This window comes from Oreochromis aureus, linkage group 14 (assembly GCF_013358895.1).
Source record: "Oreochromis aureus strain Israel breed Guangdong linkage group 14, ZZ_aureus, whole genome shotgun sequence".
NCBI lineage: Eukaryota > Metazoa > Chordata > Actinopteri > Cichliformes > Cichlidae > Oreochromis > Oreochromis aureus.
The window spans coordinates 34,518,683-34,537,693 of NC_052955.1; the positions used below are offsets into that span (position 1 = coordinate 34,518,683).

At 40.4% G+C, this 19,011-nt stretch overlaps 1 protein-coding gene across 2 annotated transcripts; it reads right to left on the reverse strand.

Moving 5' to 3' along the window:
- Positions 1-54: 54 nt before the first annotated feature.
- On the reverse strand, positions 55-17,053 carry wdfy1 (WD repeat and FYVE domain containing 1). Of its 2 annotated transcripts, none has more exons than XM_039622508.1 (12): positions 16,981-17,053; positions 15,152-15,219; positions 14,443-14,516; positions 14,264-14,318; positions 11,175-11,325; positions 10,979-11,091; positions 7,786-7,912; positions 6,212-6,317; positions 5,944-6,045; positions 5,728-5,858; positions 5,522-5,630; positions 55-3,929 (listed from the first exon to the last, which is right to left on the reverse strand). In XM_039622508.1, exons 3-12 carry the CDS (start codon positions 14,500-14,502, stop codon positions 3,870-3,872), a joined length of 1,014 nt encoding a protein of 337 aa, XP_039478442.1. In that variant the 5' UTR covers positions 14,503-14,516; positions 15,152-15,219; positions 16,981-17,053; the 3' UTR covers positions 55-3,869. The 2 variants fall into 2 exon arrangements, with proteins under 2 accessions (XP_039478442.1, XP_031605700.1); XM_031749840.2 differs by lacking the exon at positions 16,981-17,053 and adding an exon at positions 16,526-16,759.
- Between the last annotated feature and the right edge of the window lie 1,958 nt (positions 17,054-19,011).

Here is a 19,011-nt window from a genome sequence, read left to right on the forward strand (position 1 = left end):
GAGTTTGTTCAACAGTTCTTACAAGTGGAAAGAAAAAAACCCAACAACCCACAGTCAAAGAAAGATATCAAATATTTTATTGGGCATCATATTTTTCTCTCTGTGCTCTGGCCAGAGGGGACAGAAAGACTAAAGTCAGCTCCGTATTGTCAACAAAAGTATTTCAAAATACAGTTATCTGGAGATATTAACATCTTGTTTGGAATAGCAAGTGTCTTTTACAAGCAGTTGGAAGAGGAAAAAGTCAAGACAGAAATCAGCTTACAGAGTTTGATATTATGGGCAGTGGTGTTGTGGAATATGAGTCACGTTTTACATGTTAAAGTGGCCTCTCGTCCATTCTAGTGTTTGCTGAACTAAAAACGACAAAAACAAAATCACTTCTGTTCAAGACTGTGAAAGAAAAGGAACTAAGACATTAACCACAGGATGAAAAAAAACAACAACCCCCCCCCCCAAAAAGAAAACACAGCTTCCTTCTGGGCACTGGCAGACAATGTTGAAGATCTACTTTGTTAGCCATTTCTGCAAACAAAGAATCCAGTTTCTCAAAGTTTCTCATACCATTAACATCCATCTGCCGTGGCTCTGACATAAGACATGATAAGAATTAATGACTGGAGGAGACTTTAATGAAAGTAGAGCACTGACTCCTAATTGTACAGCAGCAGCGCCATCAACCCTGTTGATCCCTAATGAATCATGGTGGTGTGAGTGTATTTTTTCCTAACAATACTTTGGGGTAGGACTGAAAGAGCAGTCTGCCAGTATTGACCAACTGCTTATCAGCCAGCTGCAGCTGCCCATTTCTGATACCACAGAGGCTCAGATAACAACAGCCTTGGTAACAAGCGAATACACGTTTAAGCTGCACTGATATTATCACATTAATAACAACTCAATTGGAAGCAGAAAAACCCCAAGGCTGGAAAAAAAAAAAAAAAAGGAAACCAGTTCTTCAAATGGTTACTTGAGGCAGGCTCTGTCCTCACAGACCCCCATGTAGGAATGGGCAACTTTACAGCAGAAATAAACATGTTCATTCCTGGTAACAAGAAATGGTTTTGGTCTCTATAGCTCATTTCTGCAGTTGTGACAAAAGTTTGGGTAATTTTCTTTAGCACCCCCCGCCCCCCTTTTTAAAAAAATTACATTAGGGCATAAAGTTTGGATTATACCGTCAGCAACGTGCCAGTGTTGTTCACTAGGTCAAAAGGCACAGCAACCTAAGAAAACACCGGAAAAGAGAAAACCGCTGCAAAAGCGCAGAAAATACAACAGAAGAAGAAAAAACATGCAAAAAGTTAAAAAAAATAAAAAATAAAATAGAAAACCAACCTCACAAAACAACAGAAACGCAAAAAAAGTGTTTTTGGGGAGACGGACGAGCTGTGGAGGTGACAAACAGTAAATAGATAAAAGCAAACATGTATCTACAGTACTTTATGAATCATGTGATTAAAACACATACTACCCCTCATTTTTTTCCTCAGGTCACAGATTTTAAGCGTCTCTCAGAACAAACCTTTTACTTCCGCAGCTGTTCCGTCACATAACTGTGTCCCTAAAAACATTTCATTTTTGTGACATTCTTTTCCCCCCCTCCAACTTCCATTGAGTTTTGTGTGAGTCCTTAATGTCAAATAGACATTTTACCATTTGCTGGTGTTTCCTTAAGTATATGTGTTTGACCTCTCAGGGCCACCGTAGTTTTATTTTAAAGCGCCCATTAATGTTTTAACTATGGACTCTTCTGCTCTCAGCTGGACTCCTGCCAGTTACAAAATACAAATACGCAGCTTTAATAATATTATTTTTTTAATAAGTGCACAAATTTTAAGTCATGTTTTATACCAGAGCTTCTGTGTCCACTTTGTCAAGAAATAAATTTCAAAAGAAGCCAACACGTATGCTGACATTAAAAAATAAATGACCCTTCCTGTAAAGCTTTATATTATTGTCAGCTATCAGTCTAACCCCAAGTACAGCATTGTGTGGCATGTAAATCATACATTATTTTGCTATAACAATCATCCCAAACAAACCAATCTCCATTCATGTAGCCATGTAAAATACTACATGATCCAACACCACAGATCATTTCAACATTAGCCAGTTTGCATGTGCTTTACTGAAGGTCTAGTTTGTCATTTATACCAAGGGAAATAAAGAAAACTAAGGATCCATTTACACTGATAACTGATAAATACTTTACTACAAATATAAATATACACTACATAAACAAAAAACTGGAATGTGAGTACATTTTGAAATCAAGAGTTCCAACATAATGTTCATTTGTCCACTTACAATAAGGCAAGCGTTAGTCTGACATTAGGGGGTATTAGCCGCTATTTACAAGGACGCTACATGGAATTAAGCTATCGTTACTCCCACAGGTGAACTTACCAAAAAATGTTTTCTTTAATTCAAAAAGCACGCATTGTGCAAGTAAGTGCAGTGCTGAGAACGTTATGAGACAACCTTGATGTACAGATGCACATCTGTGTTTAATCTGGGACACAGAAAAAAATAAAAAAGGGTGAGAGGAAACGAGAGCTTTGTGATGACATGAGTGCATGAGAGTGAGCTTGAGTGAACAGTCATAAGCACTGGCAAACCATTTAAAAAGGCTTTGTGTCCTTCTCTCTTTAAGGCTTTTGAAGGAACGCAGGCAGCGCTCAGCTGTACCTCAATTTAGCTGGAGACAAATTCAGCACATCAGCATTAAGTGCTACATTAGTTTAGAGTACCTGTCTAGTACCTAAGAGCATTTGTGGTGGCAGGAAATCAATTTTTACACCACAATTTTAAATATTTTCCAAAGAAAGCGACGCATATCTAAGAGGTGGCATGCTGCTGTGCTTTTTGAAAAACTCATTTGCACCAGCATGACGTTAGGGAATTTAACGTACAAAGCTAATGCTAATCACATCTCAAAGGGTAACGCAGCTCCTCAGAATGGTGGCGACAGGACTTTGTGGCTGTCGGCACCCGTTTGTATGAATGTTTCCAACTCTTCCATCCTTCACCTGAGACAATGAGGCAGAAGCTTGGTCACTGATGTCACACAGCTGCATCAAATCCCCTGGGAGATATTTTATCAAGAGATTTCCTTCATCCTTCAGGGAAGCGCCTGTTCTATTGATTCTCACATTACACATTTATTTAAGGTACAACTGACATCAACAGAGCCCCGCCTAGTGACAACCTACTGATGTAAAACCTCCTGAGAGTGATTTAAGGCCAACTAGTGAAAGGAATCAGAGACAGAGAGAGTCATTTCAAGCATCCACCTCCACACACGTGACACAGGGCTATATACAGATGGTATGCTGTGATATGCAGTTTGTGGGCCACACTAATAAGCAAGAAAAGTTTTTACAGGAATGGCTAGTCAGTGATTTAGTGAAACACATACAATGCAAGGCCAAGAAAAAAGAAAAAGGAAAAAGAAGGACCTTTGTCAAAAGAAGCAATCAGATATACTTGAATGTAAACACTGATATCAATACCATTCATCTCTTAGGAGAACCAGTTAGAACACATGCACACATGTACACGCACACAGCCCTCGTTGTGCTTAGGGTTGCGTTTCAGATCAGAGCATCAAATCAGTCAAACACAGTCTGATGTAAGACTGATGGTGAAATTAAAGAAAAGATTGTTATGAGAAGCAAAAAAAATGTGGAGGGCTGCACACACGCACGCACACGCACGCACACGTTCACCGAGCATAGGCCTGGCTGCAGCTGAAGATCTCAGGCGTGAAGGGGAGATGTACTGTACAGAGGGGTTTCCATGACATTAGAAGAATGGGCGGAGCAAGTGAAGGGCCAGTGGGGACACTGTGTAGAGGCCTTGGCCAATCAGCGTGGGGAGAAGCCTGTTGCTAAGCTACAGCCAACCACCTGTGTCATATCCCATATCTGTGGAGACAAACAGCCAACAAGAATGTCAGGACAGATAAATGTGGATGTGAAGTAAGGAAAACATGAAACAACACAAACTCCACAACAGTGTACACAACACCCAAGGCAACAGGCTTGAAGGTTTTCAAGCAAGGCAGATATTCAAAAATGTTCAGACAATATATGCAAGAAGTGAAAACATGGATTTTTAAACTTTCTAAAGCTTTGATTGCATTATTATCATCACATATGACAAAAAAAGTTCCAAATGTTTACTAATAAGAATCTAAAACCAGAGAAATTAAAGGGTTTTCTTTTCTTCTTTTTTTTCTTGAAAATTAAAACATGTTTCCAAGTGCCTTGGCTCAATGCCTCTCTTCCAATCTCACCATCAACAGTGAGCAACATTAGTAAACAGTAGCTTAGAAATGGAATGCAATAATAACAAATACCAAGAAATGGTAAGCTAACATTACTCAGAAGAGAGCACGTTTTACGTAAGCTATTCAGACATTCAATTTATAGAGGAATTGCTTCAGATTGGCAAAATTAGTAACCGTCATTTAATTTATGTAGCGTAGGTATGTCCCAGCTTGCTGGCTAACCACATCTGCCTTGCGAATATTACCGCTAGCAAAGGGGTGTGGAAATCCTAGTGGCTTACCAAAAACCTTTGCCAGCTAACATCACCCATGACAGTAAGTTATGTATAATGTGGTACTAATTTTAGCCAAATATAAAAAATTTCATGCCAAAATGCAGAGATTTATAGCTATCATTTGCTTTCTACAATGGTAGTCAAAACTGGTGGGGTTACTTAAGTTACAGCTAGGCAGCATGTATCTGGCATTGGTTTCTTTTTCATAAGCCAAGTCAAATCTGTTGTTATTTTAGTCATTCTCAGGTTTACAGTATATATACACTGCTCTCTCAGCTATTGGACAATGCATATATCATACAATACTATTAGTAAATACAACAGTGCAACACAATAGTGTACAAATTGCTACACAATATTAATTACAATCATTAATATTTTAGTATATTATGTGTTGCTGTTGCTAATCAAGCTAATTAGCCACCCCCACCATTAGCTAATAATTCGTAGTTCTACCATACAAATATGGTCATGTCCAGTTTCAAAAAGCAAGATGTCCAAAATACCAAACTCAGAGAGGTAGTCCGTGAAACAATGGGTGATGTCATGGTGGCCATCTCCATCGTTTACATACAGATTATGATATAAGGTTTTTCAGATTTAACTGAGATCTGTTTCAGAAGGAGGATGAACATGACAGATCTGTACGATGTCACATGCAGTGCTGGTTTTAGTGGATGTGTCAAATCAGGAGTCCAAATAAAAGCAGTTTTTTAATGATATTTTTAAGGCTCTAGTTCAGATTAAAAAAAGTTTATCGTGCTGCTTTTTATAATGCTGAAAGGTTTTATAAGACTGCCTGTAAATATCCCTGTTTTCATATACAAAAAAATAGGTAAAGCTAGATTGTGGGCTTGATTTGTTTTGGTTTGCATTTTGCTTCAGCGGCTCTGTGCTTAACACAGCCTGCTCACATGCATGAATTATCTGGTATCAAAGAACTGTTGTTGACCTTAACAATGCGGTCACTTCCACAAGTGACCATCAGGCCTCTCGATGGATCCATGTCCATGTGAGCGATGTTGTGTTTCCCCTCGTGGAACGTGGCCAGCGGTGTTCGACTGCACACACAATGACAGCATTTCATTAGAGTTGCTCTCACTAATCTGGTAAAGGGGTTATATAACGTGACTAAATACTACACAAAATTAAACTCACTCTTCTTCTTTGATGGTTTCAAAGCAGGCGTCACACACCCGCACCGGGAACTCAAAGCCCATGATTGGAAACGTAGAGCGTTTGGAGCTACATTTTCCACACACGGCCTTGCCGCACTTCCTGCAGTGGTGCTGCACACAGGAAACAAGCTCATATCACATTGTGACTAATAATGAGAACATCAAAATGCTAAGGACACAGGCATGAGTAACCTACCTGTCTAAGTCCCAGGGTCTTAGTGTCCCACATCTGTTTGATATTCCAGAAGAAAGGCTGCTCACACTTCTGACAAGAGTCGCTGTCTAACCACTGAGGCGCCTGCAGACAGACAGACTCGAAGGCTAACATTAAACATGCAGACACTCGAGCATTCACACAAGGACTAAGATGAAAATACAAAGGAGCGACTAAACTCTTTACCACTGATAGCAACAATCTAATACTAAAACAGTGCACACAGAGAAAACTGGCTAATCATTCAAACCTCTTCTCTCTGCGTGTCCATGTTCCACACTGCAATGCCTCCATCAGCGGAGCATGACACCAACTGCCTGGTCAACTGGAGGTAACGTAGAGCCTGAACGCGCTCGCTAAAGGAGTCAAAGATACAGACAAGACAATACATATCTTAACAACTCTCATTTATCATGCTCATTAACTCAATGGTTAAGAAATATCCAGTTGATATAATGGCTATTTCTCTGTCCATGATTGCAAAATGACCACACTTTAAGTCCCGTGATGGCCCTAAAGAGAAACAGCAGTTCCCTCTTAGGATGACAGGGCATGTTTAAATCATTTTTAAAGCTTTTTCCACACAGAGTGATGACAGCTTAAAACTCAGTCCCTTTCTGGCACCCACAGGCAGCTGTTTCCAGTGAAAAAGATGTGAAACTGAACACTGTACAGTAAAAACTTTCATGGGCTAAACCCAAAACTGAGTTTAAAGGGGAGGGTGCATAGTGGACAAGGGTTCACCTGGTGGACAGAAACAGCAGTGGAAACGATTTTGAAATTTCAGTCTGTTGATGCACAAATAAATTCACAGTGTTTCTATATGTTTCTGTCAGCTATTTTAATGTATTTTGCTCCCTAGTGGTCACAAATTTAATAATCCTTTTCCTACAGTAAATAAACTAAAGACTAAACACGCTTAAGGTTAAAATTTTGACTTTAGAGTAAGACTAAAAAGTTTATTCCAACTTTTGTTATTTAGTGCTGAATGCCCTTATTAAATGTGGCCATCAGCTCAGGCTTCAGACTGAAACCTTATGGCTTGATTTCTTTTTTACTACTCTTGTATATGACTGATGTCACTGACAAGGGATATGTTCATCTCAAGGTACGACCACAACAGCCTCACTTGCTGTTCAACCGTTTGCTTGTGAACGCCAGCCAATCAGATGAAAGTTGGCTTAGAGGGAAAGGAAGAGAACTAAAACAGCTTGCTTCACAGAGTGTATGAACTGAAGGCTGCACCACGGCCAAGTATAAGCTGTGTGTGGAAACCTTCAATAAGCAGAACAGGTCGACATTGATATACAAGTAAACTGGAGGACAGGATAAGAAAAAAAAAAAAAAGATACAGATCCACAACTGAGTTTAAGACCTGTAGTGTGTCCTAACTCTCAGTTTATGGGTGTCTGAGAGATAAATGCCTGCAAATCCTGACAGGGAACAACGGGGTCTTTTGAGACTGGCTCTGATATGCACTAATGTACATGGGCTTTGTGGATAATTCCTGTAACTGGGAGGTGGTAAAATATGGATGAAGACCAGAGATAAAAATGGTGACAGTCAGTGCCTGGGGACAGCTGCTACTGACACTAGGCGAGACCTGCCTTTGACAAGAGGATGCGGTGTTACAGAATGTACTGCACATAGACACTGCTGTGAAAAGGATAAAAGCAGGGACGTGTTTTTTTTCCCTGAGGAATCAGTCACATATCAACATACCATTTTGCAAACTCACTTTTAAGTTCCTACATCTCTGACAAAAAGCAGAATGAGAGCAAACTGGGCACTTGTGCCAGAATGTAACAACACTCGATAACTTACTGATGCCCCTGCAAGAGCAGCGTTCGTCCTTTGCGGCCTCCGATGTCCCACATAATGACACTGTGGTCGGAGGCCCCTGAGAAGAGCAGCCTCTGGACTGGGTCCCACCACAGTGCTGCTACACTACCTGGATGCAAAAGAAAACAGACTCATTACATGTGTTTCCATCTTCTGTCAGGAGCTCAATGGGATACAGGATCATGGTGCGATCTGCTGGCTCCACCCAGTGCCTGCTGGGAGAAACGCAGCCAGTTCTAAGTAACACTTTACAGCACGACTCTCTTAATGACTCCAGCTATAATTGAATTATTTTGTCTAATAACCACGCACTACCACTATAACATATTACATATTTCTGTGCTATTGAGCCAAATGAAAGTCATACAGAGCAACTTTTAACACCAGTGATATCAGCGATGACTCTGACATTACGTCTGACCTTTATGTTGTCTTTTCCAATTTTAATGGAACATAATCTCCATTAAATATTTGGGGCTTGTGCACAGTTGGAGCCCAGCACCGCACACCTATTAATATGTATCACCATCTGTCCAATTACCATGTGTAACCATGAGCACCAGAGCACAGGTGCAGATCAAAGAGAGTGGTAACAAGATTCAGACTGGTGTAGTGTAAGCGTTTGTATTTTTAGGTTTTCTAAAATCTCGTGATTTGCCTGTTCCACCTGGCTATATCACAGGCAACATCTTTGAGGTTAAAATAAAATCAAAAAGAGAAAAAACAAAAAACAGGCTGTTAGATCTGAAAGGATCACATATTTTACTCAGTGCCTGGTTATCAAAAACCCAAAGAAGAACACAGGGAAGTGTTTGACTCACACGGCCAAGTATCCCGGCAGTTCAAATGTGTTGTGCGATCCATTTTCTTGGCACAGCTACAAGGACACTGAACCCCTTGACTGCAAATCTCATCTGAGTCACCGATCATCGTTTGCATTTGCATCTTGATACAAACTGAGTCATTCTCCCATCTAAAAAGCCTCAAGTGGCCACTGAGTGGTTCTGATGAGCATGAAAACATTGCAGCTGCCAAGCCTCAACTAAAACAAGCAGTTACAGGAACCTGTAGAGCAGCAAGTGAGATGGCATTTTCCACCAACACCATCATCATCATCATCATCATCAGCCAAAACAAAACTGCTGCTGAAAAGAGAAAGAAAGGTCTGCCTTTTGCAGCTTAGTGCTATACTCGACATGATGAATTTTGCCTCTTAAAGGCAAACAGCAGCAGTAGTGCTGTAAACTATGACGTCTTTACATCTTCTGTTAGTGCCACTTCTGGGTTTTTTTAAACTATGTTGAGCGTTCTGTTTACCCGCCTGCTATGAGCAGACATGTTTCTTGTGATTGTTTCTGAGTGGACTGAAAGAAAACATCATGCAACAACAGGTCAAAACTCAAGATGGCACAAACAATGCAGCTCCACAAACAGCTGCTGACAGTTTAGTCTGTCATTTTCGTGTTTTTTTTCCCCCCATTTTGTGTTTAGCAGCAGGATCTGATTGTCTGGTTCTGCTGGAGGTTTCTTCCTATTAAAAGGGAGTTTTTCCTTCCCACTTTTGCCAAGTGCTTGCTCATAGGGGGTCATCTGATTGTTTGGTCTTTACCTGTGCCTGTTTTTGTTGTTATTTGGCACTATGTAAATAAAAGTGAACTGACTTAAGCTCAGTTCACTGGTGTTTTAAGCATAAGTAATCACAGTGAATTATTGTGTGTCCGGGCCCCCATCAAGGCCAGTTTTCCTGATAGGAAGAGAAATGGAACTTGTTTTTGTGCCGGCTGCAGCTGTCATAGAACAGGAAGATTACATTCCTGGTGATATGATGTGAGTTCTGGAGGGGATTTTGAAGCCAGGCCTGTGTGATACTGACAGCTGGTGCAGTTCCTTCTGTGCAAGCAGCTGCGTCACTTACACCTCCAGGAGCAGCTTCTTGTACTGGTGCTGGGGCGGCCAACGGTTTGTGATTGATGAGAGATTCCACTCAAGAAAAACACCAACTGTTCGCCATAAGTCGATTTCCTTTTGGTTTGATAACTTCCAAATTAGTGGGTGTCACGAATTAAATAATGTGAATCAATAAGAGGTGATACTAACGTTTTAGTTTCTGTATAGCATTTATACTCAATACAATACTGTTATATCCCACTATACGAGCACTAACCTTATAGTACATATAGAGTATATACATTTTTTTTTAAACTCGCTCATATTTATGTCTTATGCCGGCCCCATTATGAATGAATGATAGGCTAACTGCAAACGAAAAGCACACGAAATAGCGCACTGCAACAACAATATGTCTTTTACGTGGAACAGCGAAACGCATTTCGCAAACAGATTTCGTTACACGGGCATTTTGTCGTACCACGGGCAAAAATAATAAGTGCCTTCGTAACTTGAATTTTTTCGTTAAATGGGGTCTTCGTCAGCCGGGGTTCCACTGTATTTCTCCTGATCCAGGTCTCCTTAATGCCTAACAAGTTAATAACAAGTTAATAACAAGTGCTTGTGAAGCTTGCACACAAGAATTTCACTCGCATGTACTGTACCAGTGTACCTGCACATGTGACGTGACAATAAAGGTGATTTGATTTGATTTGATTTGATTTAATTGTATGGTTGTGATTTACATTTTCAAAATCTCAACCACACTTCTGTTACATGAAAGTTCCGTGTTTTTTGATGAGTGGTCTAAGTTCTGTTACAATGAATGACTTTAAATGTTATTTTAGGTACATACATGTACGTATATAGACTAGAAAATCTAGTCAATATAGTTATCACTTCATTTATCTATACGTTTATCCACCGAGATCTCCAGACTACAAGATGCTCTTTAAGCTTGCGGATGCATATTAATGAGAGATAACCCCAGAACTCCCCTAAAAAGTTACAAACAAGAAGCACCTCGAGAGAATATCATCACATATGAGAAATTGGGAGGAAAAAAAAATAGCTCTAACAAGAAGGAAGGCAGGAATCATGTATTTAATTGCTGCATTTGTCTGTTTCTGTTTTATACTCTGTCATCTCTTTGTGAAGCACTTTGTGATCTTTTTATCTATAAAGGTGCTATATAAATAAAATTTTACCTACTTACTTACATAAATGTTGGTACTTGGTGCCTGTTTATCAAGGAAGCGACATTTATGTGTATCGTGTATGCCTTTACCTTCATGACCCTTCAGTGTAGTGATGGTGGAGTACGTCTGCCTCTCCAGCTTCAGCAGAGTGATCTGTCCTGAGTGGTCGCCTACGAAGGCGTGCTGCGTCTCTTGATCGTATCTGAGCGAGGAGTCAAGACTTGAACCGGCTTTACATGTTACTGTACTCTAAATGCAGCACAAACACCGGTGGATAAAGGATACTGCAGGCACGAGGCCCATGCAGTGAAGTAGTGTCTCCCCAGCATGCTGCCACTCTGGGTGCACATCCAGCTCACGCTCTTATCATGGCCGGTACTCACCACCCACTCACTCTCCAGGGAGAAGACCATATCTGACACGCGGTTCTGGTGGGCTGCAAAGAACAAATACATAATAAGTGTTAAACAGCAACAAGGTATGTAGATGACAAAAAGAAGACTTTGCTCTCCCTCTTATTTCTTGATCCCATCACAGGTTCTGCTTAGTGTTGCTGTAATCCACACAAACTGATCCTTTCAAACAATTTGCAATCAACAACTCAGCTTTTGCAAACAGCAGGGGCTCAACTACTCCTGTTGTACTGTATTGTTTCAAACTGGCCAACAGCTACATTCAAATAAATTGCAAAAAAAAAAAAAAAAAAAAAAAAAAAAAAAAATCACACATACTATGTGCCCATGTGTAAGTTTTACCAAGTACATTGAAAGCAGCACTGATTGATGGCAAAAGAACCTAAACTGTGGACAGAGGAAAGGTATTAAAAGAATATATTATGGCCTAATTTCACAACATTAGCATGTGTTTTCATTTCAAGGGATGCTCGTGAGGTCAGGATTTCTGGATCTTTTATTCCAGATGATTTCTACACCTTTTCTAAAACAAAAAAAAAGGAAATAAAGCTTTCCAAATGAAAAGGATGGTAGATGAGTCCAGTGAGATAATGACTGATAACAGTGGTATAAAGTTGCACAGCCAAACCACAAAACCGATGAGCCCGAAAACACTGAAACCATAGCATGGAAGTAAGAAAGCTGGGTGAGATGAGTGAAATAACCATTTTGTGTGCTGATTTAAAATACTGCATAAATAAATGTGGTGATTACAGCAGCTTTAAATCACATCACTTTATGTCACTAATCAGAATAATTGTCTTGCCATCGTTTCCTTCTGTTAACTAGTAAAGTTTACATGTACAGAACTGAATAATCAAGTGTCAGTGTTACCAAATCAAAGACATATAAAATAAAAATAGTCTCAAATTCCTCTTCTGAGCCTGACTTATGGAATTAAACTGTGTTTTTTATAGACATCACAGCGAAGCTAACCTTTGGAACTTTTGAATGTAAAATGCCATCACCTTCTCATTTATTACTGCCATTATCTTTATAGCTGATAGAAATGTAAAACATCACTGACAAAGTTCAGAAGAGAGCATATTTGCCTAATCCAAGTGCACATGACCACTTGACTAATTCTCTCCGTTACTATCCATTTTGTATTTCCTGTGTCAGTACTCCTTTTTACTGCATTTGTCTTGTCTGCATAACTAGAGGAACATTTTTATCCCCTAAACCCATCTAGCTTACTTACTTAAATCTGTAATCTGTGGGTGACTTGAGTGCTGGTGATGTAATGGCTATTACATCTATTATGACTAATAACAGCAAATAAGAATGTCCTCACCAGGTCACGGTGAACACGCTCACATAATAAATGGAGCACAGACTTTGCTAAGTAATTAATCTGAAGTCCAGAGGGGAAAGATTTTTCTAAAATCATTCTTTTACAACAACTTAGAAGCAGACTGAACACGTGCTGGCATAAAAGACATTAAAAGAGGTCAATGTTCTCTCGTGTACAGCTCTAAGGAAATTAACACTGCCTGCCAGTGATGATGCTAAACTGTGCATGACTCTGAGCACACAGCCACGCCCTCGTGTATGTTTAAACTGACTGTGGGTTTCTGTCGCTGCCGGCCAGGCTTGGCAGCTTGATTGTGCTACAAATGGTAGAAACCAGATGGACCATTATAGTGGTGACATGTGCTGGCTCAAGCCTGCTGAGGAGGATAAATAGCTGCTGGTACAGTCAAAGGAAGAAGCTACAGTGGCAGTATGACACCACATGAAGATCACGAGGGAACAGCGGTTTAAAGGTGCCTGTGTTACAAAGCAAAAGAATTTTCTCAAATGCCTTCCACTCGGATCTATTAGCACAGTTTAAATGTGCATTTGTGGAGGTCTGACCTTCTGACTTCTTATTGCGATGAACAAATATTTTGCGGGTGATGCCATTTGATAGTACAACGGTGGTTTTCAAACCACATGTCATCAGTTCTCTTTTTGACAGCTCATTTGCAGCATCTCTGCAACAGATGACTCACTAAGGGCTGTTGACATCCCGGACCAGCTGAAGCCATGGCACGTTTTTTAATACTGTCTTTTTCCTGCTCTCTTAATCTGGTGAGTCATGCACCAACCAAGAAAGTTTTCAATTTCATTTCCTCACTTATTAACCTCCCAGCTGTCAGTCAGGGCCTTTGCTGTGTCATAATGTCCACTAACCGGAAACTGACAAGTTCTTTTTACAAGCTTTTTAAAGTTTGAAAAGGGAAATGGATGTGTAAAAAGTACAGATAGAGTGAAGTAACAATCATTTCACAACTTTTTATTTGGGGGGAATCTATCTAAATATCAACAGTACTGATACCAATGCTGATATTGGTATCAAATCAATACTAGGATCGATACCTTCGTTTCAGTGTTTCTCCTCCATGTTCAGTACTTGCTCCTGTTCATCAGAAAGTAGACATGTTTGTACAAACACCGCTCCTCTCACATAAACACGCTGCTTCCCCTGTGTGGCTGTTCTGTCACTGTCAAACCACACAACTTATGTTTGACAAGTCATTAGCCAATACCCTGGATAAGCCTCCTTTCTGCAACTTACAATGACCAGAACTTATAAAACTGACTTATTCAGTATGACATGAAATGAGAAATTGAGGCCATAAAATCATCAGGAAAGTTTTCACACAGGTCAGGGCTGAGGGCTGTTGTCCCACAGACTTCTATATGACAGGAGGACTTTTTGACCCGTCCACCTGCCAGCTAATGCCCCTGGTTGCTATTAAAAAGAATGCAGTTTTAAGTCACTTCATCATTGCCTTCGATTTTGATATCAGCTGTGGTTTAATAATCCACCATGTAGAGTAAGGCCTTTTAATTCAATTCGAATGATTCGCTGATTAGCCTCGTACACTCAAGCTGGACTCTACTTCTTCTATTAATTTTCTCATCTCACGATCTCACCTGGATACGTTTTGACGTGGTTCATCTTGTTGAAGTCTTCGGAGATGAGAAACTCCTGCAATTCGAGCAAACAAACAGAAATAACTTGAAATCAAATAACTCTTCACACCCTCTAAAACCAGCTACGCAATTCAACAAATAAAATATGAAGCCAACGTGTCTGGGTTAGCTGCACTCACCACAATCGCCCCATTGTCCTGGCCTATGAAGATGCGCCTGCTGTCGTGGTGATACGACATGCAAGAGCATGGAGCTGGAAAGAAGCGAAGACATTCACAGTGAGCGGGAACATCACACACTGGGGGTTTCATTATATGGCTGTAAATGCAGTCAGAGGAGGGGGGCAATGGATGAAAATAACTGTCATCAGTTTCTTAATGTATTTGTTTAATTCTGACTTCAGCTGTAGCTTTAAATTATAGAAGGATTCAAATTAGAAAAAGTTTCTTTCATAAAGACCAACTGCTATTAATTCATGCCCTGCCATGTGCTCTCTTTTGTTGTGAGGACAGGAAAGATTGCATCAAGATGGAATCGAGCAGTACATGTCATCCCTCTAAAATTCCTCCCTGGCAACATCACCGTCTCTCTAACTTCAAAAATGTGCAACACAGACACGTTCATGAGCAGTGCAAGCCAGACACAACCCTTCTGTCATCAGGAAAAACCTCAACCTGCTCTGATTACAAAGCAGCAGCGATAAAAATGCACTCGTAAGAAACACATGAAGATATATGAGAATATGTGATCAATAACAACATTTGTGGCACTCTTGATTCTGCAGCAGTTAAGTGCGTGCCTAATGGGAGAAACAGCCATGTCAAATACAATCAGTAACTGACGACATTTCAAAGTAGTCTCACCCAAGCGTGATACAGCGTTACTTACAGGAGACTGTATGGTAGATGCTCGGCCAGTACTGACCGCTGTCTCTCTTCAGCCACACACGGATGGTTCTGCAGGCACATGTCACACAGGTGAACATTTGATGTACTCTCCAGTGTTCAGTTAACTACAAGCAACGACATTCTCATTCTGTGCAGGACGTATTTTATGACATTCAACTTAACACCTTCCATGGAGGAAAGTACTCTGTTTCTTGACAAGACCCGACTCTCAGAAGTAATGTTAATACCAGAAGTGATGTCGACTACATGCTTGACTGAGATCAAAAATGAAACCACATTGTATAAGGGGTGACTCAAAGCTAAACTTAGCATTAACCCACTTCTTGGATCTTCTTTTGGCCTGCTAACATCTGGAACCTGATTTTAAAAAACTTTTCTAATGCAGATTTGGTTGTGATTCTTTCCACTGTAACACTTTATGACTCAGTCATTAAACGTGCCATTTACACAGGAAAATGGGCAGCTTTGCGGAATTCTCATGTACTGTTGCATCTTCAGCACTTTTCACTTCAAGTGCAGTCAAAGTACGCTTCCCACAGCTTTTTTCTTCCATTAAAAAGGGAATTCAGTCAGTTTCACTCACTATCAAGTAACGTATCTGCATGCGAGGAAAAGAAAAACAGACATGAAACACAGCGTCTGTGCAGCTTTCGTCAAGGATCCTGTTTTAACATCACCCCGCAACTTCTCCTTTTCATATGTACTGTTTAACATTGTTCGTACTAAGTTACTTTTACTCTGAAGGTGGATGCAGTCTCTTTTTTAACACTTGTGACCAAGCATGCATTTTCTAAAATCTAACATGCCTAAGTGTGGCATTTAATGTTAACAAAAAAATCACAGTCGCTTCGATTACTACAAAAAACAAACAGACAGACAAACAAACTAACTAAATGGGTTAAATTTCGACAAATAAATCCTCGAGCACTTGAAGGCATCAGTTTGACAGTAATGTTTACTGTACTCGGTAGCAAGCTAGCTAGCGAGCGAGCACAACATTGCAAGCACTTTTAATATCTTTACGCATATTAAGCCACGATTCGTAATAATAAACGGTACATACTGAACAAAAGAAGCTTTATTTTTACGTTTGTTATTAGGTCCATTACTATTACCCGGAGATTTTCCGGATTGAACTCATTCTATCCCCACACCCTCCTACGCTCTCCTCGGCTATTATGAAGCCTAGAAAATATATATATATGTATATTCTCAAAGCGAAACACGTTGCTTCTTATATTTATTCTGTCCTTCCTAAGCCACTGCACCGGGTATCATGATAATGACCAGTAAATAGACCGAGCCCCCGCTAGCTCTCGTATTAGGCTACACTTAGCTTGACTGGTAAACATACCTGTCCTCGCTAACCGTGATTACTCCATCTTCTTTGGGTATTAAAACGGCTGCATTGACAGCGTCTGAGTGTCCCTCGATCTTGTTTAACAGAACCGGTCTAGCTGTCTGGGGCCTCGAGTGAATCTCCGCAGCCATGGTTTTAACTAGCCAGGAGTGTTTTCCTTCAGCTGATTTTCCTCCTCACTCGCCAGTAAAGGAGGATCAGCTGACACCCGGAGCCGCTGTCGGGATCACCGTAATAACGTGAAGAATGCGACCAACGAATTCAGACTGTGGATTTTATAAATGCTGCATGAGAGACTATTTGGTTTTTCCAGATGCTGGATCACAACACAAGCTACCAAGTGCCACGAGACGCTAACTAATATTGCTGAGTTAAAGCCAACTGTAAGTAAATGACATATAATTCCCTGTGGTCTGTTTAAATGAGTTTTTTACGTAATAGGGCCTTACCTAACTAGCAGGTCCTCTTCTAACACTGTTTTCCTTGCAATATGGAGTACCTCAAAGTTTCATTCTTGGTCCAGTTCTCTTCTCATTGTATATACTACCATTTGCGTCTCTCTCTATATTTTTTTAAAGGAAACGAAAACAAAAGAAAAAAAAAGACAGAGGCATCATGTAGACATACAAGGAGATACAGTAAAGTGTGCACAGTACTGTATGTGGGCTAAAATTGGTGTCTTTGCCCTATTTTAAATGATATATAGGTTTTTTTCACAATTTGTAAAATATCCTTTAATGCATTTATGTAGCACAGCATTTGGACTTTTTACCCTTGGTTTTATTGGCACCCATGTGACCAATACAGAATAAACACTATTTTCCTGCTGTTTGGTGCCCCGGGCGAACACTCCCTCTGGCGCCCCTCTGGCACACACACACACACACACACATGAAGAGAGAGAGAGTATGCATTGTATGCAAACGGATACCAAACAGCCATCATAATTCGTCATACAATGAGAACAGGACAAATCAACAACTGACAATGACTAATATTAAAATCTGTAACATAATGTATTGTTTGGAGTTTAGTCTGTTACTGTTACTATTTTTACCATTTCTTTTTGGAGCAACTGTAACCCACATTATTTCCTTAGGGATTAATAAAGTATTCTGAATATGATTCTGATTGTTTCAGGATGACCTGCCATTATCCAATGACACATCTGCTTACCTGTATCTTTTGCTCGTTTCTCCTCCTCTTCTTTTCTATTTTTTCTAAACTGATCACCTGATGGCTTTGGACTTTTCTTGTCCATCTTCCATTGGTTTTAATTTTGCACTCCAGTATGAACGCAAATCCCTAAACTCGCGGATCGCCACGACATAACCTAATAGACCTACACCTTAGTTCACAGATTTACTTTGTCTAAGGTGTATTTCTGGGATTTCACACAACCCAGGATTCAAATCATGAATACATAATAGGCTTGGATTTACATCATTATGAATGAAATGTGCTCTATTTGGAAGCAGCCGGCCCTCCTCCCCTGTCAACAGGTTGTGTGTGAGACTTTAAATCATCCAACTGTAAATTATAAATTTTAAATTGTTATTGATCCCTTCACCCCTAGTCCTAAAGTGTATATTTATTTTCTTACTCTTCTTATAGTTATTGTTTGTAACTGGAGCCTCGTCGTCTCGTCTCTCTATATACTGGACTGTATGTAGCAGATGACAATAAGTTTAGTTTGACTTCAGCAGCGAGCAGGCGCACCGCATAGAATTTCGAAAAAGCATCGGTGCAAATTATAAGTCTGTATCATAATGTCTGGTGTTTTCGTGTTTGTTGGTTTGTTTTTATTTTGTTTTACTTTGGGAGTTGGTTATTAGATGCTGCTCCAGCCAGCCAGAGAATCCCCCGCCGCTCTACCCTCTCCTCCCTGTGCCGCAAGCAGCAGGCGCACCTGGCAAACGGAGGGCGCCCTTACTCCCAGCAAATGGGCGATAGAAAACCGATCAGTGCCTACGACATTCCCAATATGCGCTGGTTGATGTCGGGGCAGCATGAGTACGAGCAATTTTTTTTTATTTTTTTTATTTTATCGATGCCCGTGACGCCGCCCCCCACCACGATGCCGCCCTGGGCAACTGCCGTGTCGCCCGTATCAAAAACCGCTACTGTGTGTGTGCTTTCGCTCCTTTGTTGCTTGCGCTTTGTTTGGACCCGAAAAATGGCGTATCACACCAAAATCCTTTCCACGCCCACCCCCGTCACATCACGCTCCAAAGCCCTATCATGTTCTATGACGTGCACACGCATGTTAGCAACCGTAACCACAGCCCGTTGCAGGTATATGAATGCTGCACAAGGTTCCAGTCGGCCGTTACACTCACTCTTGGACTTGTCTTGACCTGCTCCAAGCTCAGCTTGTGGAAAGATAACTTTGGAGAATATTTCTACAGAAAGCGGATTTTACTAGAAAGCGACAACAACTACTGCATCTTTGGATCTTTTTGTACTTGTGTTTCATCATA

Bases quoted from the DNA above. Each gene is read 5' to 3' on its own strand.
- wdfy1 (XM_031749840.2), bottom strand. From the start codon at position 16,662: ATGGCTGCGGAGATTCACTCGAGGCCCCAGACAGCTAGACCGGTTCTG. The intron at 14,517-15,151 runs GTAAGTAACGCT...GCTTCTTTCCAG, and splicing joins CATCTACCATACAGTCTCCT to CTCCATGCTCTTGCATGTCG. The intron at 5,859-5,943 runs GTAGGTTACTCA...TCCTGTGTGCAG, and splicing joins AGACCCTGGGACTTAGACAG to CACCACTGCAGGAAGTGCGG.